General features: G+C 38.0%; 1 protein-coding gene across 2 annotated transcripts in view; it reads right to left on the reverse strand.

Annotated features, from left to right (window-relative positions):
- Positions 1–4,404: 4,404 nt before the first annotated feature.
- The window catches only part of TSNAX (translin associated factor X), a 31,005-nt gene continuing 13,896 nt past the window's right edge, over positions 4,405–21,513 (reverse strand). Inside the window, exons 5-6 of one of the 2 annotated variants that reach the window (XM_081038843.1) lie at positions 10,465–10,592; positions 4,405–6,825 (exon numbers count right to left, since the gene is read on the reverse strand). In XM_081038843.1, coding sequence (XP_080894969.1) covers positions 6,448–6,825; positions 10,465–10,592 — 506 coding nt within the window. In that variant the 3' untranslated portion in view covers positions 4,405–6,447. The remainder of the gene's footprint in view (positions 6,826–10,464; positions 10,593–21,513) is intronic. The other variant, XM_081038844.1, reaches the window with a different exon arrangement.

Consider the following 21,513-nt stretch of genomic DNA (forward strand, 5'->3'; position numbering starts at 1 on the left):
ATAAAAGGAAAACAATAAAAAGTCAGCCAATAGAAGTTAATCAGGCACCTACTAATTCCCAAATGAGGGTGGGGGTGACCCATATACCTCTGAATAAAAGATCAAGATGGGTTGATCCAGGCTATAGAGAAAATGGACCGGTGGGCACAATATGTTAACACGCACTCCATGAACATTCATTGAAGTAATTATAAAACCAATGTTTAAGACCCGTGAAAAAAGTCTAAAAAGAACTAAACAAAAATGTAAATTATGTCTCAAAAATATTAGAATATTAACTCAAAGAAAGTAGAAGGAAATAAGAGTATAAATCAATGAACTACAAAACAGAGTAGTTCATTGATCAAAACCCAAACAAAGCCAAATTAAGCAAAAGTTAATTCTTTGAAAAGATTAACATAATGGAGAAACATCTGGCAAAATTGACTAAAAAAAGTATATAGAGATGACACAAATATGTATTATGGATACAGATATAGCCAGGATATAAATACAATAATACTAACACTTTGTATTAAAAAAATTGAAAACAGACACAAAATGGACTAATCCTGAAAAACATATGTAACATCAAAATTTACCATTAAGAAATGATGGAAAGCCTGAATAGTCCGTCCTACACAATTAAAGAAACTAAATGGATTAAAAAAATAATCTTCTCACAAGCAAAACACCAGGTCCAAATGGTTTCAGAGGCAATTTTTAGCGAAATTTCTAGAACCAAAACAATCTAGTTTATAAAAAAATTAAAAAATTATTGTGCAACTCTCATAACATCAACTTCATCATCTTAAACTGTACAATTCAGTGGTTTTTAGCGTATTCACGAGGTTGTACGATCATTCCCATTAATTCCAGAACATTCCATCACTTCAATAGACCCCACACTTGGGGTCCCAACCCCATCCCCAATTCTGGATATTTCACATCAATGGAATCACATAATGTGTGGCCTTTTTTATCTAGTTTCTTTCACTTAGTATGTTTTCTAGGCTTATCCACGATGCAAGTATCAGTAAATTTTTTTTATGGCTAAATATTACATTGTAGGGGCGTAATACATTTTCTTTACCCATTCATCAGTCAATGGATATTTGCGTTGTTTCCACTTTTTGGCTCTTAAAACTAATGCTGCTGCCAACATTCATGTACAAGTTTTTAGTTATTTATGTACTATCCCCGACTCTTTCTCTCCTTGCCTCCCTTCCTCTCCTTCTCCAGCTCTCTACCATAGCCATCCTAGTGGGTGTAGAGTGGTATCTCACAATTTTGACTTGCATTTCCCTAATGGCTAATGATGTTGAACATCTTTTTATGCCCTTGACCATTTGTATGTCATCTTTACAAAACTATTCAAATCCTTTGTCTACTTTTAAATTGGGTTGACTTTTTACTATTAAGTTCTAAGAGTTCTTCATGTATTTTAGATAATACATCAGTTATCTGACCTGCAAATATTTTTTCCCATTCTATGGGGTGTCTTTCCACTTTCATGATGGTGTCCCTTTGACGTAGTTTTCATTTTGATGGAAGTTTCAATCTGTTTTCCCCACCTTTTGTTTTTGGTATCAGACCTCAGAAACCATTGCCTAATCTAAGATTGAGAAAATGTACACGTTTCTAAGGATATTATTGTTAGAGTTCTTACATTTGTCTTTGATCCATTTTTAATTTCTGTATACGATCTGACGTAAGGGTCTAACTTCATTCTTTTGCATGTGGATATCCAGCTGTCCCAGCAACATTTGTTGTAAAACCATTCTTACCCCACTGGTTTTGGGACTTTGGTCAAAAATAATTTGACCACAGATACAAGTTTCTTTGTAGAACTTCAATTTTATTGATCTACATATTTATCCAGTACCACACTTGATTACTGTAGATTTGTCCTAAGATTTAAAATGAGGACATGTGAGTCCTCCAATTGTGTTCTTTGCTCCAAAAGTTGTATTGTGTATATGCTGGCCCTTTGAATTCTCAAATGAATTTTAGGATCAGATTGTTAATCTCTGCAAAATGAAGCTGCAATTTTGATAAGATTGCATTGGTTCCATAGATCAATTTGCAGTGTTGCTATCTCAACAATACTAAACCTTCAGGACACCCTTTCATTTATTTTTGTTTTAATTTCTTCTGCAATGTTTTATAGCTTTCAGTGTACGATTTGCACTTACTGGGGTATATTCCTAAATCTTATTCTTTTAGTGCTATTTTAAGTGGAATTGTCTTGATTTTTTCAGATTTTTCATTGCTACTGTATTTCTATACAGTATTCTATACAACTATTCTATACAACTGATTTTGTATAATTTTCTTGTATCCTGCACTTTGCTGAATTCATTTATTAGTTCTGTTTTTGTTTTTGAGGAGTCTTCAGGGGGTTCCTATATATGATTGTTACCTCCAGAGTTCTTTTCTTCCTTTCCAATTCAGATGTCCTTTCTTTTTCTTGCCTAGATGCCTTAGCTAGAACCTGCAGTACAATGTTGAATAAAAGTGGGCATTCTTATTTCTGATCTTACAGAGAAAGCTTTCAGTTCTCTCATCATAAAATACGTTGTGTTTTTTTCAGATGCCCTTTATCAGGATGAGAAATTTCCCTTCTATTCTGAGTTTGTTGAGTGTATATGTCATGAGAGGGTGTTGGATTTTGTCAAATGACTTTTTTCTGTTGAGATGAATCTTGTTTTTTCCTCCTCATGCTATTAATATAATGTATTACATTGATTTTCATGTTTAACCAACCTTGCATTCCTGACATGAAATTCCCCTTACTTACGGTGTGCATTTTTATATGTGACTTGATTTAGTTTGCTATTATATTGTTGAGGATTTTTGCATCTATACTCATGAGGGATACTGGTCTATAGTTTTCTTTGTTTGAGTTTGGTATGAGGATAAAGCTGGCCTCAGAGAATGAGTTAGGAAGTATTCCCTCCATTTTTTGAAATAATGAGAACTCGTATTAATCCTTCTTTAAATGTTTGGTAGAATCCATCAGTGAAGCCATCTGGTCCTGGACTTTTCTTCACTAGTTTTTTTTAAATTAGTAACCTAATCTCTTTGTTATAGTTCTATTCTGATTTTCGAATCTTCTTGACTCATTTGTGAGTTTGTGCGTTTCTACGAATTTGTCCTGAAATTTCATTTAGGTTTTGTAACTTGTTACAATTGTTCTAGTGTTCCCTTATAAACTTTTTGTTAAGTTGGTAGCAATGTCTCCTAGTTCACTCCTAATCTTAGTAATTTGAGTCAACTTTTTTTTTTTTGGGGGGGGGCGGTCATTGTAGCCAAAGGTTTAATTGTCTTAATCTTTTTTGAACCAGCTTTTGGTCTGATATTCTCCATTGTTTCCCTATTCTCTACTTCATGTATTTCTGCTCTAATCTTTATTTCCGTTTTCTGCTTGCTTCGTGGTTTAGTTTGCTATTCTTTTTCTAGTTTCTTAAAGTAGTTTAGGTTATTATTTCGATATAATTATTTTTAAATGTAGGGACTTAAAGCTACAGTTGTAAGCACTGCTTTCACTGTATCCCATTAGTCATATGTTGTGTCTTTTTCATTCCTCTCAAAGTATTAATATTTTCTAATTTCCCTGTGATTGCATCTTTGGCTCACTGGTTATTTCGGAGTATGTTGCTTAATTTCCACATGAATTTTCCAATTTACTTCTATCATTAATTTCTAATTTAATTCTATTTGTGGTAAGAGAACATGCTTTGTATGACTTCGTTTTTTTAAAAATGTATTGAGACTTGTTTTGTGGCCTGACATTTTGTGGATAATGTTCCAAATGCATCTGAGAAAAATGTGTCTTGTTGTTGCTGGATGGAGCGTCCTGTACATGAGGGACTGTCGGGTCCAACTGGTCCATGATCTTGTTCAAGTCCTCGGTTTCCTTACTGACCTGTCTTGTTCTGCTGTCCATTATTGAAACTGGGGTATGAAGTATCCAACTATTATTGCTGAACTGCCTATTTCGCCTTTCAATTCTGTCAATTCCTGTCAGATTTTGCTTATGTATTTTGGGGTTCTATTGTTAATACAACAAATACAAATACATATTTGTTATACATTCTAATGAATTGAGCCTTTTACCATTACAGGTTTGTTCTTTGTCTCTAGCAAGAAAAAATAACAATAATTAGTCTTAGAGTCTATTTTGTCTAGTTCTCATTTGGTTATTGTTTGCATGGAGTATCTTTTTCTATCCTTTTACTTTTAATCTATTTGTGTCTTTGAATCTAAAGTGAGTCTTCTGTAGATAGCAGAGTTTGGACCAAGTTCTTAAATCCATTCTGCCAATCTTATTTAAACAGCATCTTTCTTGGAGGCACCTTCAGAAAGCCCTAATGCTCTGCAATGTGTGTTTTGAAAAAGCACTGACTGAATACATGCAGGTACTCTTTATTAAGGAACTAACCCAATTTTATTTCAGAATTCTGTCAGCAACTTGCCGTGTATCCGAGTTTGTTATAATAAAGATGAAAAACATTACAATAGATGATGCTATCAGAACAACCATTTTAAAAATGAGAAACATTCAGGGTATATTTAGAGACCTTCTATCATCCTGGTCTAATACCTACTGTATGAATATAACATTCAATGTGGAAATGTATCAATGACAATGGCCATTTTCCCCTTCCCATGATGGCGACATCCTAATTTGGTTTCTTGTGTTTGCCCTTCTCCTCTCAGATAAACCGTACATTGGCCTATCAAGTGATCTCATTCTCCTTTCCACCACCTGGTTTAGGGGAATGAGAATGTTACCCAGTTTCAGTCAATGAGACGTGAAGAGAAGTCTTTCCTGAGACTCTCCTACCTCTGTTTTAAGAAATAATAGCTCTCCACATTAAACTAGTCTATATTAGTTTCCTGTTTAGTTTAGGCCAAAACTTCTATAACAGTTTGATTAAGTATTTCTCAATATCATCAAAAAATAAGATTAAGTTTTTAATGTTTTAATATTTTATTCAAAGACTTCAATTTTAAACATCTGTAAGATATTCAACAATCCATTACTATTTCACCTTTAACATAAATTTAACTTCAAGTGGCAGACGAAAACAAAAACATGTAATAAGACTACATTTTCAGCAGTTATCTTCAAATAGGGAAACCAAAAAACTCACACCACCAAGAACAAACAAACAAACCTAATTTATTAGGCATGTCTATTATTTTATTTTCCTTTAGGTGATTTTTTGGGGGAGGGAAATTACACTTTCAAAGAATCAGCCCTTACAAATAGAGCAGCTAATCTTTCCAAAAATAAAATCCAGTATCTAGAGTCTCAAAACTCACACAACCAAATGGAAATGTCTGGTGGTTGGCCAGACATTTGTGTCATGCTCGAGTCAGTTTCACATCACAGGGAATCATCTCTAACTAATTTCAGCAGGTAAATTCCAATTCTTCATGTAACTAGAGATTACCCTTATTATTTATTCCCAACTATGTTGACAATTGTCTTATTGCTGAATTGTACGTATTTTCTTTGGCAACTTTTTAGACTATCATTGAACACAACTGGACAACTATAAAGGTTTGCATTAACAAGTATTTCAAAAATTTCAACAAAACTTCATTATAATTATTTAAATGTAATTTCTTATATATGCTAGAATAGGAAAGCCTCCAAACATGCCTAATGTAATATAATGGACAAAAAAGAAAAATTGCTAAAAAATCACTACTACACAGTTTTCAGTTGTATGTACAAGTATATAATTCAACTCAAACTCCAGTGAAAACATTTCGTTAGCTCTGATTCTCTATCAGACTTTCTGTGATAAAAGACAAAAGTTAAATGTACAAACTAACAGCTGGGTATCTGTCAATTTTTCTGGGAGGTTGTTTCATATGGATTCAAAATTATCTCAAATTAGCTAGAATATATGAATTCTCACTACAATGTCTTATAAAATTAAAGTATATTGACAACTTAGTAATTTTTAATTCTTTTCTATGGAAGAAACCTATTTTGGAGGCTTGGCCCAATGTTACCAAGAAATTTAAACAAAAAGCTCAAGTCCAGATAGATAACTAAGAAACCTTTACTATGATAACAAAATCACCAACTTAAATTACTAATGGCTTCCACTAACTATTACCACTCCAAAATTCACACAAAGTAAATTAAAACAAGTACGGCAGAAAGTGTACTCTGAAGCTTGTTCACATTATACCAAGTGACGAAATTTAGCCAACAAAAATTCAAATAGGCATATATGCAAACATTCGTATGCAAACTTTCATGAGTAAGATGTAAGAAATCATTGATTTTGATAATTTTATGTACAGCTTGTATATAATTTAAAACAAGTACAACTGAAAATTTTCTATGTAAAAGCCACAATAGTCAAATGAAATACTAAGTAACAGTCTTACAAACTGGTCTCTCCGAGGAGTTTTCAGGGAGAATAACTGAGCGATGTTATTCTAAGAAATGCCGTCTTCTTGATCAATCATTTCTGTTTTAACTGAGAAGACATCTGCCAGCATATGTTTTGGAATTTCTGAACCTCTGACTTTCAAGGCGTAACAAGCATTCTCCACTTTGGCCAGACTTTGTTTCAAGGTATAGAGCTTCTTAGAAACCTCGTAAGGTCCAGTGTTGCCAATGAATGAAAACCCGTCATAGACCTGCCGTAGAAACTGGCTCACTTCAAAGGGGGTGTCAATGTCCCCGTTGCCCACACTGTTGATACACACCCGCATCAGCTCTCCAGTCAGGTCGGCCACTCCCAGAAGGTAATCAACAGGTGTGATTTTCAGTCTCCAAGTACCAAACTGCTTATCCTGAGAATCAGAAGAAGGCTGGTAAACAAAACAAAACAAACAAACAAAAAACACGTACACAAAGAAAATACACCGTAAAAAAGAGTGATATGCACATATCACATTTATCATAATGTAAAACATCAAGAGCAGATCAGTGTACTAATCTTCTCTTAATGAAATGATCCATTTTGTTTAATGACCACTCGCGATGTCACAAGAGGAATTCATGCCTTGGGCTGGGAGTTCAACTTCAAGATCATTTTGAAATCTAATACTGTACCATTATAAAATGACTATTTCTAACTTTACTTGAAATACAAAATAAAATCAAAACATTCTTAAACAAGGCCAAATTATTTTATTGCATGACAATCACTCACTCATTTAAATGACGAATCATAAGCCCTCCAAGTTTGTAATCCACTCATGTTTTCCTAAGCCACTTATTCCCTTTCTGGCCTGTCTTCTATCCCCACTCAGTACGGACCATCATCATTTATTACTCTCTCGCTACCGCCTCCATTCCTTTAGGCTCCTATTTTTCTATTGCACCTGCCCAGCAAAAGCAAACCCTGAATTAATATTAAAAACTAATTTTGTTAGTGCTTTATTCAAGTGGCTAAGTACCACTGAATGGAAAAATAATAATAATCACAACTATACAGAGTTTGTACTCCTACAAATTACTCACCAGTCCTAATTTCACTGCTTCTTACATGGTTCTCTCTCCAGTCTCTTCAAACACTACTCCAAACCTTCACCATTCTCCTCAGCCCCCTAACTCAATCCCATACCTCTTCTCTCTCAGTAGACAATTTGGCCTGCTTTCAGTGGCCTGGTCATTTGCCAGACCACCTGGCACAAGCTCTCTTATTACCTTATCCTTACCAAAACAAAACACGAAAAACAAAAAAAACTTATTTATGTCCACATCCATCTTTACCTTCTATCCTCCAGTCTCAGATGATGAGTTGTCCCTCCTCTTGTCTGAGGTTAACTCTTCCAAATGACCTTGACCCATCTCCTCCCACCTCTTGCAGGACCTTGCTTCATAAGGTGCCCTTGGGCAAGTTATTTCATCTCTCTAAACCTCAGTTTCCTCATCTGTAAAATGGGATAACAGTACCTACCTCAGAGGTTTATTTCAAGGATGAGATAACATTTACCAAGAAGTTCTTGGCATCATGCCTAACACAAAATAAACGCTCAATAAATGTTAGCTATCGCCATTACCATAATTATGTAAATCTCCTCTCTCCACATCAATTTCTCTCTCTATTGGATTCTTTCTGGAAGCGGCGATAATTAAGTTGTTACGAAAAGTCTGTATGAGACTTAGCTAGAAGTTGCAGTTACACTGAAGGACACTTCAAGCAGAGGGGACTGCAAAGGCATGGCATGACTTGAGCACTGTGTGGAGTATTTGAGAAACTAGTGAGGTATTCCTTTTGAGTCAAGCTTAAAGTAAGAAGTAGTAAAGGATGAGTCTTGAAAGACAGACGGGGATAGAAGTCACAGTAAGGAATTTGGACTTTATCTATAGGTAAGAGAGTCACTGAGAATTAAGCAAGGAAATGACAGTCAAATGGAGGTATTATTAAGATCACTCTGCACTGTTGGACTACTCCTCAGAGACCACCTGGTCCAATGCTCTCAATGTAACGTATAAGAGAGGAAGCCCGAGAAACATAGAGGTGATACAGCTAGTTCATGGCAGAACTGGTAAGTACCCAAAGTCGGCTCCCAATTGTGCTGATGCCTCTGAAACTACATCATGACATACAAGTACCTGCTATGTTTTGTCTCTATTAATTGTTAGAGAACAGGAATCTTTTCCGACTGTGGTAGGGGAAGGGGGGCTGCATTTCATAGGTCATTTATAAAAACAACTTTCGCTTAAGAAAACATTAATGTTTTTATTTCTATCATTAGACAGGAGTTTCTTGGTTCTAACTAAGAAGTTGATTTTGGAGAAAAAGGCATGCTAAAAAAATCAACAAATTTCAACTAATAAATTACCAAGGAAATAAATTCCGCTTAACTGACAATGTATATTAGAAACTAGAGGGAAAAAATTACTTTAAATGCTGATTTTCAAGACGGATCTCAAGTATTGGGGGTGAAACATCATGACATCTATAATGTACTTTAAAGTGGCTTAGCAAAAAACATTCAGATGAAGCAAATATGGCAAAATGTCAACAACAATTGCATACAGGCAGTGGGAATATGGGTACTCATGTGTTACTAGTCTCTCTACTCTTCTGTATGTTTGAAATTTTTCATAATGAAGTTTTTAAAAATTAAAAATGTTTTCACAATATTCTCAACAGGCACATCAGAGCAAAATACCTTCACCTACCAAATTCCCAGAATCTGTATCACCAAGAATCTTTAGCACTAAAAGGAAAAATTATTTATGAATGCAGTCTTAACAATTTGAAAAGTGTACATGAATTTTGTGACACCATAATTTACTACTAAATAATTTATTATCTTATCCTGAGAACAGTGCATTTACTCTCTGCTCCTCTTTATTGTTCGTACTGGTATTTCCATTTTGACTTATTAGGGAGAATTTGAAAGGAAGATGGCAACTTCCCTAATGTATTTAAGAAGCAGGGTAAAATAGGCTTACTTACTTCTTTCTGTAACTCAATCTTCACTAAATGAATTAAAAATATGAAGGAATTTCACTTCTTAGAATGAATTTCCTCCTTAATAAACTTCATATATTAAAAACTGAGACAATACATTTCCTTGAAGGTGTATTTGTCATGCCAAATTCAGTCTCGCTTTTCATTAACATGTTAGTTAATGTTCAAAAACACACTATTTCTACAGCTTCTTCCATCTTCTACCCTTACTCTTTGAGTAATGTTAAAATTAATAACAGAAAAAAAAGACGAAAATTTTTAAAACAACTGTTTAATTTTATCTTGAAGTGTACTGGTTATCTCGGGAAATATCAAATATTCACTCTTACCTCATTGCCTGAATATTAATATCTTGTAACCAGGGGGAAAACAGTATTTATTTAAAAGTCAAACAGCAAGTTTCTCTTTTCTTAATTCAGAAGAGCTACATAATTTTCAGACACAAGATTAAGAACTGAGTGTGATTAACAGCTCACTATACAATTACAACTTTATATTAACTTTACAATGACAACTAACTGTTGAGGATGTACGAGTAATATGCTCTAATTTAAACCCTTTAAGTCAAATCCTTCAAAACACTGGCCCAGTGGACAAGGGCACTGGTTTCAAAGCTTAGCCCTGTCCCCTTATTAGTTGTGTGGCTTTAGATCAGTTATTAAACTCTCTAAAAGTCTGTTTCCTTCTTTGTAAACTGAGGGTGATAATTCTAACCTCACAAGGCTAATAAAAGGGTAAAATGAGACAGAGCTTATAGAGGGCATCTATAAACACACGGTAAAACCAAAAGTGAGCCTACATCACTCACTCAGCAGGGAGTTAGGTAGAGTGGTGTTTTCCCTCCACACCCCCACTGTTCCACTCATTACCACATTCCAGACCAGCCCCACGCGGGGACTGCGAGAGCGCCCTTCCGAGAACACTGCCATCCCCATAATCCTGCCATTCAATCTCTTCCCATCATTGCACTGTTACAGACATGACGTCATACATGTGAAATAAGGTTTTAAATTCTTACGGTATTATTTTCTTTCCCATTGTCTTCTGTTGTGAATATCAATTGTTTATTAATTTCATCCATACTGACAAGTGATCGTGTTTTGATAAAGTGTTGAAAAGTGACGGCCTCCACATATTCCTGTAGTCCTGAAAAACCAACCAAGAAAATTACTAAGGAACAATCACTAAATTAATAAGAATGTCAGAATAAAAAACTTCAAGTGAATCATCACCTAGCTCAACCAGGGCATGGCCGATGCCCACTACCGCTACCGCAGATTCAATCCTGAAAACACAGAGGTCACCTGGGCAGGCGGTGCGGACTGGCCCCAAGCACAACAAACACGTCTGTGACTGTGACTGAACCTGACCTGCAGCTCAGTGCAAATGTATTCGATTTCTGCTTTCTAGTCACAAGTCATCAGTCCGAAAAACTAATCTTTCCTCTAGAGAAATGTCAAGGACTTTTAGAAAAAAAATTTTTAAAGAGTTTTTCAAAAGGCTTCTTTAAAACAAAACTTCTGATAGGCTTTAACAGAAACTGTACAGATTATTTTTTTCTCCCTTAGGTAGCAAAATAGACCAAATGAGACAAAAATTAAGGATCATTCTGACCTTTCTTACAACTCTAATAAGTAAACACTTTAAATAATGCAGATTAAAGTGTGAAAATACGAAACACTGTTTTTCTCTTCATACTTCAAATGGAACCAAGAATAAATAACTCCTCTCTGCTTTAGTAGTTTAAGTTAAAAACAAACAAAAAAAGCTAATGAGCAAAATACAGTTTTGTGCTGGATGGAAATTCTACAAAATTCACAATGAATTAAAAATAAATTTTGGTAAAGGTCAAAAATAACACTACAAATTTTTTTGAAGTGTTTCAAAACAACTAAATTCCATAGCCACAATTTTTAATATTTTTTATTATCATCAGTTTCAGGTATATCAAAATTACTTTCTTATGTTGTAATCTATAAGATGACACAAGGAAAAAGTGTTTTTATAAATGATTATCATTATTGCCAGGTTAAGAAACTGCCTTAAGTCCTCTTTTTGAAGGCTTTATTGTAAAAACAAGAGGAGGAGAATGAGTTCTGATCATGGAAAGAAAAGTCAGAACTTAAGTTAGGATCACCAGTATTTGTGTCTCTAACCTTCCTGTGACAGTCCTGCCTCTCACACGATCGCCCAGCAGCTAACACTACAGATCCGGCGTGGCAGCAACAGAGCTGAGAAGGCTGACCACCGTGGTTACCATCACATCAGGTGCCACCCAAGGTCAAAGACAAAAAGGGAAACAGATGACCTGGCTTTGACAGCAATAAAAGGAAACAACTAAATGAAACTATCCTGACCATCCTGAGCCACAAGTGATGTTAAAATCAGGTCAGAAAACCGGTGACTGCAGCTGACACAACAGGACATGATGGAAAAAGATACTGTTTAATAAACCACAACATGCTGAGAAGTGAAACAATGAAGTGGACTTGAACCGAACAGATAACATCCTTTACATTTACAATAAAAAATATCTGAAATTTTAGTTTTATGAATAGGTAACCACCTAGTCCCCTTCTCTGAGGACAATCTATATTTCTCCTTTTCTTCCAGAAATATTTCGTGCATACGAAAGCAAACAGCAAAACTAAGGACCACTCATCACACCTCTGAACACGCCCTGGTATGGTTAGCTGTGGATGAGCAAAACAGGAAGATATGCACCCAAAGATTAGGCACAAGGATGTTTGTCGTTACAATCAACATAGCAAAAAATGTAACCGATCAATACTAGATGTGCCATTTGTCAATTTCCAGTATTCAGATAATGGAGATGGACCCTAAATCATGTCTCCTTTGCCGGCTGGCACATATTAAACTTGCTTGGTAGAGGGCGCAGGAGGGACAGCAAGAGAGGCAAAGGCCCCTTCGGGTTCTCGTGCCCCATCTAGCAGCCTTCCCAGTGCGGAGCAGCCAGCAGCTCAGGAGCCAGTAGCACATGGCCTCTTCTTGGGGGCAGCTTCCCCTGACTCCAGAGCGCTTCCCAGCAAGCCACCTCCTTGCACTAGGAGTTCCACCGCATGGCACCTTCCCACAGACAGCTTTCCAGAGAATTCCATCAGCTCCAACCCTCAGCTAACTTATCTGCCATCCAATAGGCCATGCCTTCAGGGGGTGAGGGAGGGTAGGGACGAAGGCAAGACCCTTCCAGATTTTTCCCTCCTTGGATGCTGCGCCTCAGTCCTGGGGCAGTGTGCTCCTTTTACCTGATGTTCCTGTACTCTCCAGAGTTCACTTTTCCTCTTATCAGGTCATCTCCTACACAGTTAGTTCTTTATATTCAACTTCCCCTGTTCGAATTCCTGTGCAGTTTGCTTCCTGTTTGGGCCCTGATGCATACAATAGGGAATTTGGAAAAGAAAATCTGGTATTATTTCTCCTTCGCCCCGATACTCCAGAGGAGGTGTCGCACGTGGGGAGGCCAGACGGTCTCGGCAGGAAGCTTAGCCTGGATTCTCCCTTCAACGCACGCACAGGGTGTCCCACTTTACCTTCCCTACAGGATGCTAGCTGTCAGTACAGCAACGCGCTCGCATCTCTCCCACCCAGAGACCCTCTCTTTCTCCCAACTACTGCCCTTGTCTCCCCTCCACTTCAGAGCTGAATTTCTCGAAGTAGCTGGCTACCTGTCCTCCATGACCTCATCTCACACTTCCCGACATACTTCATTCCAGCGTGAGCCCCTCTCTACACCGAAATAGCTCTAAGATCATCAGACATAGTAAGTGTCGGACATTTTTCTCAGTCAACCTTGGCAGCATTCAGTATTTTGACCGCTTGTTTCCTTCTTTAAACAAGTTTCCCTTTGGTTCCTTTGGCAGCATCATCTCCTGGTTCCCCTTTTTCTACCTCTCCGGCCCTGTCTTCTTAGCCTCCAGCTCTATTAGTCTCGGGCTGTCTCAAATTCATCTACATTTGGCTTCAATGAACCCTGCCATCCCTCAACTTTACATCTCTGGCTTGGAGTCACATACATGCAAAAGCACATGTGACAATTCCCAACAGAGGGACCTCTAAATCAACATGTGCAACGATGAATTAACAATCTTCCCTCCAAACCTGGTCCTCTGGTCCTAAGGGCACCTGCCTTCCTCCCTTCCGTTTTCCACTCTTCTCATCCATGTTCATCCCACAGACTGTTTGCCTTTGTGCTACAGAACTGTGACCATATTACTCCCCTGCTTACAGGCCACACAGCTTCCCATGGCTCTTAGAATACAGAGCAAAACCATTAATATGGCTTCTAAGACTCTCCCGAATTTCACCCCACCTACATCAGCCATAGGCAAGTTATAACTTACAAAGGGTTACATTTCAAAGATGGGTATATAAACCCAATTTTTCCTAAAATCCTTTAAATCAACAAAAGCACAAAACTTGTATGTACTAGATAACAATAAGTTTTCCTAGTTAGTGTGAATGACGATTTCTTCGGTATTTCTAGGCATAATCCTATCCCCACATCCCTACAGTTGGCTTACCTTTCAGGGCCATGTTAAGCAAAAGCAGCAGTGCTTTAAATGCTAAAGAATTTAGTATTTAGCATGTTCCGCAAACAACCGGAAACGCTCCAGACCTACATGTGGCAATTGATATGGGTGGGACAGAGCATGAGAACCAAGAATGTATCAGTTGAAGGTGGTACACACAAATTCTCCTGAGCCTCCACCATTAAAGCTCAATGGTAAAGCGCAGCAGGCGATCATTAGCTCAGTTTGATGGGTATAGGCCACTGCAAGCTTAAAGATGGAAAATGATCACATGTGCCATGTTTCCCCCAAAATAAGACCAGGTCTCATATTAATTTTTGCTCCAAAAGATGCATCAGGGCTTATGTTCAGGGGATGTCATCCTGAAAAATCATACTAGGGCTTATTTTCCGGTCAGGTCTTATTTTGGGGGAAACACGGGATACACCTATAATCTCAAACTGAATTGATGGTCAAGGTACAAATTCCCATGTGTAGTTCAAAGCAGAAGAAATGAGTCAGCAGTGAGGGTATCATTTAAACTGAACTAGCCTATTTTCTATTCTCTCCTGGAAACACTACTGTGTGTGATGGTTAATTTCATGTGTCAACTTGGCAAGCTATGGTACCCAGCTGTTTGGTCAAACATTGGTCTAGATGTAGTTATGAAAGTATTTTTTAGATGAGGTTACATTGAAATCAATGGATAGTAAGGCAGATTACACTCCCCCCACAAAAAAAATGGGGGGTAAGGGGATCTAATCCAATCAGCTGAAGGCGTTAAGAACACAGCATGATGCTTACCACATAAGCAATTCTGTCAATTCCTTAAAATCAATCAATCAAAATCTCTAGCTAGCTAGCTAGAATTCTGTTTCTCTGGAGAAGCGTGACTGAAATGGTGGAATGGCGAATCTGGTAAGGCAGAATGCTTTAGCTGATTCACAGAACGTAAATGTGTATGGAACGCAAAGCTTCTATAATCTCTCCACTTCCTGTTTTCTACCGTTTTCATTCCTCACCCACACTGTGCCCTTTCTTGCTTCGAGGCGTTTTGTGCGCGGCTCCCTCAGCTTCCCTTCAAGGCTCTCCTAACTCCTTACTGAGCCTGTTACTAAACCTTGAGATTAACGTCCCTTCGAAAGAACCTGTCTCTGGCACCACCCCATTCTAAGTAAAGCCCTACTGTATGTTCTCCTAGTAACACGCGCCTTTCTGTTACAGCACTAATCAAAGTTGTATCTAAACAAGGTAAAATTCCTATCTGATGTCCAGTGCCATCCCTTGCTAGACGGGCAATGCCAGGAACACCCTGTTCACTGCTATATCCTGAGCCCAATATAATGCCTTCCATAAAAGCATGATTAAATGAGGTAGAACCATTTTTGAAAAACTAAATTATTTTATAACATTTAATAAGTAGGAAAAAGCCCATTTTGAAAAAGACACAAAATACAATAAATAATTAAAACACAACATATATAGTATGATTATAAATAAAGACAGTGGGAAATAGAGCAAACCAGCTACTTAAAACAATATCAAAAGGATTCTAACCAATTCAGCATTCTAAGCAGGGGCGTAAATCCTTCTAGTGGGACAAATATTATTATATTACACTATTTTGCTTACAGAGATCAGTGGAGGTAAATCATATCTAAGAATTTGATCCTGTTCAAGGAAAGATAAAATTCCGGGACCAATTCCATGATGCTTCAGGACAGCACTAGAGAGTAGATGTCCCTTTGTTTAACCAGGTCCTTAAAGAGTGATTAGACACCCAAGGGTAGAAATGGAGCTAAATTTAGGGCAGGGACCATCAAAAACTAAGCACCATGATCTCTATGGTGGTTTTAAAATTTAGAATGCTATAAACTATTCTTCCTACAGAAATACCAAAAAGGAAGGAAGGAAGGAGGGAGGGAGGGAGGGAGGGAGGGAGGAAGAGAGAGAGAGAGAGAGAGAAAGAACAATTTACTTTCATCTTAGTGAAAGTAAATTAGATGGCAACCAAGTAAGAATGCCATTTGCTTTGGTAACAGAGCACCACTAAATGACATAAAATAGTGTATTTTTGCTAAAATGTTTGCGGTCTTCTAAACAAATGCCTATGAAATAAATCCAATTCATCCAATAGGGTAATGGACCTAAACCTTGCCGTTTCATCACTTGAAGTGTACCGTTCTGTGGCATTGAGTACACTCAGTGTTGGACAACCGTCACCACCATCCATCTCCAGATCTTTTCCATCTTACACACTGACACTGCCTCCATTAAATAACAACTCCTCTTTCACTCGCCCCAGTCCCTACAAGCAGCATTCTGCTCTCTGCCTCTGAATGTGAATACTCTGGGTATCTCATGAGTGGAATCACCCAGCATTTGCCCTTGTGTGACTGGCTCACTTCACTCAGCATCATGTCCTCCAGGTTCACCCATGTGGTCGCCGGTGTCAGAAGGTCCTTCCTTTGCAAGGCTAAGTAATGTCCCACTGTGAGGAGATATGACATTTTGTTCATCGACTCATCTATCGATGGACACTTAGACTGCTTCCACCTTTTGAGTATTGGGAATACGCTCCTATGAACACGTATTGGGAATACGCTCCTATGAACACGGTGTACAAATGTCTGCTCGAGCCCCTACTTTAGTTCTTCTGGATACATGCCCAGAAGCCTCCAATAAGACTTTAAAAATACACGAATAAAATATTAACAATAGCTTATCAAGTCTTGAGTGTCAATTACATATAAGATAATGTAGTTCACATCATTCTTTTTAACTCATTATAATCTTACATGGCTGTACTACTATCCTTCTGTTATGGATAAAAATTAAAAAATAAAAATCGAGGCTCAAAACAGTTAAGAAATTAAGACATTCATCCAGGTCACACAGTGAGTGACTAAATGTATCTATACTTCCCACCTTATGTGCTTCTTTACATTCAACTCCACATAAAACACATTCACTGTCTCTCATTTCCCACGAAATCCCCACTTCAGCTTTCCTCCATACTTTATTTAACCTATTCTCTAGTTTCTCAAACTATATGCTTCATGACATTTCTGTGCCTATGTTTCTAGCAGTAAGAAAGAGTGTTTTGATCAACCCCAATTAGGGCCGCACCCATTTCTTCATACCCACTACATAAAACTTCCACAATGAAATACCTCAGTTGGCTTGTATCATAAACAGCTGTAGGAGCAGCTATTTTACACCCTAGAGCCCTGAAGGCAAGCATCACGCATGTCCTCACAACTTTGCTCCTTTCCCCATCCCCAGTGACAGCACTTCATAGACAGAAAAGGCTCAGATGTGCAGTAAATTACTTATAATAATCTCTACCTCTTCCTCCTCACTAGTTTTATGAAACTATAAGAGCTTTAACAAAACTATGTTTTAAAATATTCAAATGTCCGCAACTATCTCATTATACTAATTTACAGTACTTTGGATTTAAAGTCCACTACCAAAGAAATATTCTCTCTCTCTTTTTTTTTTAAGTTTCAGGTGCACAAGACAAAGTAATACTTATACATTTATCATTTATATCCCTCACACTGTGTGGACCCCCCCATCCACTATCCCTCTGACATCGCCCACAGCCATTACATTTCCACTGTCTCTATTCCTAATGCTGTACTCTGCTTCTTGTAAGTATATACATACATATATATACATATATATATATATATATATAAAATTATAGTTGGCATTCATTATTGTTCAGCTTCAGATGTACAGTGCAGTGCAAAGAAATATTCTTACAAGATTAAAGTTCAAACTGATGATGGTCAGAAGTAGAGGTCTTAGAGTTACCTGATTTATTTTTTTGGGTGAAGAAAGGAAGACATGGAACAAAAGCCCTCAAAATTCATCTCTGGTGTCAATCTCTATTAACATGGATGGCTATCAAATATTACATTTTCAAGGATATCTAAAGTCATTATTTAAGTTGTCCTAGGGATGTGGTTGACTGAGGTTACTGCCAAGATGAGGCAGCCATTTTTGCTCCATAGAAATTGGGTTTCATGGTATACTATAGAGAAAGTTCAAGGACATCTGGCCCAAAACACTGAAAAGTGTTTTTGGTCACATGTTGGTAAAAGGATGTTTAAACAAGTTATGCTTCAACTTGATGAAAAGGACATCCGCTATTTTCAGTGAATAATCCCCAAGGTGAAAGATTTCAACCTACTGCCATATTCCATCAAACAATGCCTTCCCCTTCTGCCTCTGTCTTGGATGAAATCCAATTAGAATTATTTACAGAAACAGCTGCCAGTAAGAGAGAAGTTTGCAGGTTGCTTTTATGGAATTTGTTATTTCTCTTCTTGTTCTTCTATTAGAACATATACAAGGAAACCCAATTAAACGCGTCTGGTTATTTTTACTTATTCTTGTAATACTTAAGTAATATACATCCAGTCCAAATCTCCACCCAAAAACATATATAAAGGTAAGCAGACAAGACCTAGACGTTTCATTATAAATTTGAATTTCATGTCTCTACTGTCTTTTCAGGCTTTTAGTATTTTAAAAAATTGTTTGCCATGTGACCCAGCAATTCCACTCCTAGCTATGCACCCAAGAGAAATGAAACCCTATGTTCACATAAAGGCTTGTAGGCAAATGTTCAGTGTTCTTCACAATAGCCAAAAAGTAGGAAAAAAACAAATGTCCATCAACTGATGATGCAATAAACAAAATGTGGTCTATATGTACAATGGAGTATTATTCAGCCACAAAAAAGGAATAAAGTACTGATAATGCTATGACATAGATGAACACTGAAAACATTATGCTAAGTGGAAGAAGCCAGGCACAAAAGGCCATATACTCCATGATTCTATTTATATGAGATATCCAGAATAGGCAACTCCGTGGAAACAGAAAGTAGGTAAGTGGTTGCCCAGGGTTGGGAGTACTGGGGTACAGGAAGGGAGATGAGCAGTGGGTGCTAATGGGTAAGGGGTTCATTTTTGGGGTGATGAAAAATATTCTGGAATTAGATAGTGGTGATACCTGGATATCAAGGGTAATATTATATTAGTTTCAAGTGCACAACAGTGATTAGACATTTATATACCTTATGAAGTGACCACCCCAACCAGTCTAGTACCCGACCAGCACCACATATAGTTATTACAATATTACTGCCTATGCTTCCTATGCCGTACTTTACAGCCCCATGATTATTCTTATAATTGGCAATTTGTACTTCTTAATCCCTTTACCTTTTTTGCTCACCCCCAATCCCCTTCCTACCTGGCGACCATCACTATGTTTTCTGTATCCATGAGTTCGATGAAACAACTGTTTCTATCTCTGGTTCCCCGTAGACTCCCCGAATACTATCTGCTGCTCCCCTCAGACAGGGCATTTCTCTTGGAGGCTTACAAAAGAGGGCCACAGCTTAGCTGCACAACACGAATTCCCCCCCCACACACACACTCCACTCTGGACTTGAACTCGAGCCGACTCCCCAGTCTCCCCACCCCAAAATAACAATTTCTGTAGCTTGCCCTCTAGCTGCAATGTAACAAACCAAAAAGCATGTTACGGGCTGTCACCCCAAATTCATATGTTGCAGCCCTAACCTCTAGTACCTCAGAATGCAACTATATTGGAGATAGGGCCTTTAAATGGTAATTACGTGAAAATGAGGCCGTTCGGGTGGGCCGTCATCCAGCCTGACTGGAGTACTTATAAAAAGAGATTAGGACACAGAGAGTCACCAGGGACGCCCATGCACACGAAGGGAAGACCATGTGGGGACAGAGAAAGAGGGCGGCCATCTTTAAGCCTAAGCGAGAGGCGTCAGGAAACAAACCAACCCTGCCAACACCTTTATCTTGCACTTCAGCCTCCAGAAATATAAGACAATCAAATTCTGTGCTTAAACCCCCGGGTCTGGGACATTTTATTATGGCGGTCCTAGCAAACTAATATAGTAGTATCTCAGGATCATAGCGCACGTTTGGCTTCTGAGATAAACCAGATATGCTAAAATGTGTATTATTAATTAATTTTACTATTCATCACAGTTAATAACATACAACTTACCAACAGACATGGAAGTATGTTTTTATTTTAACCACCAAAAGGGCCATAGTAGTGTATCAGCTGACTATGTTGTCCTACTTCTCCACTGTCATCCTATTGCAACCAACTAGCAAAATCCTAACCCATGAATTAATCTAACTTTCTACCTCATTCATTCCTATTTCCATACAGAAAAGGTGACGTTTACTGATAAGGTAAACTTTCAAACATGATTCACAATAACTATGAAGCATTCCTGGTTGAGTTGTCACCCCCATTACCCTCAGTCATTCTTGTATCTGCAATCTCCCACCACTTCCAAACCACTGGCCCAGCTCCAGTCCTTTCTCAGCACATGACAGGAAGAGAGGTTACTGAGCAGGAATTTGCTCCTTGCCCACCTCTGTACCCATCCTTCACTGCATCTTAGAGGAGGCGGCTTTCCTCTCACATGGGCTTCTCAGTCTTCCCGAGCTCTGGGATGGATGCCATCCTCTCATGCTTCTTCAGGGATCCTATTCCATCAAATATTCTATTGCCTTTAGTTCAGCTTCGCACAGGACCCAGTCCTGGACTTTTTTCTCACTCTCCACTCTCCTTGGACAATCTCATTCATGTCTACAAATCCAGCTACAGCTTGAAGCTGATGAGCCGAAGGCTGTTAACTGCAGACTGGTCCTGAAACCTGAGTCCCCTGGACCCACACTCGTATATCCACTTGCCTATTAGGTAGCTACTGGGATGCACCATAATTTCCAGTCAAACCCTTTCCATCTTTCATTTTCTCCTCTTAATATAACATCCCCATTCAAACAGCTGGCCAAACCAGAAACCTAAAGCGTTTTCCTAGACGATTATTCCCTTTCCCCTGCACTTTTTTTAAAAAACCATATCCTAAAAACATGTCCTTTCCTGTCCATCCCTATTGCTAACACCAAACCGGAAGCCCTGTTCCCTGCACACGTGGAACCACTGCCACAGGAAGCCCTGCTCCCTGCACACGTGGAACCACCGCCACAGGAAGCCCTGCTCCCTGCACACGTGGAACCACCACTATAGCTTTTTTACTCACCTCCCTGACTCTAGCCTTCCCTCAGGGATGATAATGGCGTAACGAAAGCCCAGACTTGAAATGAGGATGCCCTGGGTTCTAAAGCCCATTCAGTCTCTTACTAGTTATGTGCACTACAGGAAGTTTATTAACTTTACTGCACTTCCCTTTCCTCATTTGTACGTACAGACGCCTACCTCACTGTAGGATTTATATAGAATAACATATCAGGGTCTGGTACAAGGGCCCACCTCTGACTGCTGAATTACACTGAGGGGAGAATAACTAAAATAAGAAAGACAGCCATTAAATTTTGTTAGACAATATTGTGTAACTTCTTTAAAGAAAGCAGTGGGTTTTTTTGTTCTTTGTTTTCTTTTCAAGGTATTAACTCACTATTAAAAGAGGCCATTAACCTTCCACCCTAGCCCCAAATGCA

Source organism: Rhinolophus hipposideros (assembly GCF_964194185.1).
Source record: "Rhinolophus hipposideros genome assembly, chromosome: 26".
NCBI classification, from domain to species: domain Eukaryota; kingdom Metazoa; phylum Chordata; class Mammalia; order Chiroptera; family Rhinolophidae; genus Rhinolophus; species Rhinolophus hipposideros.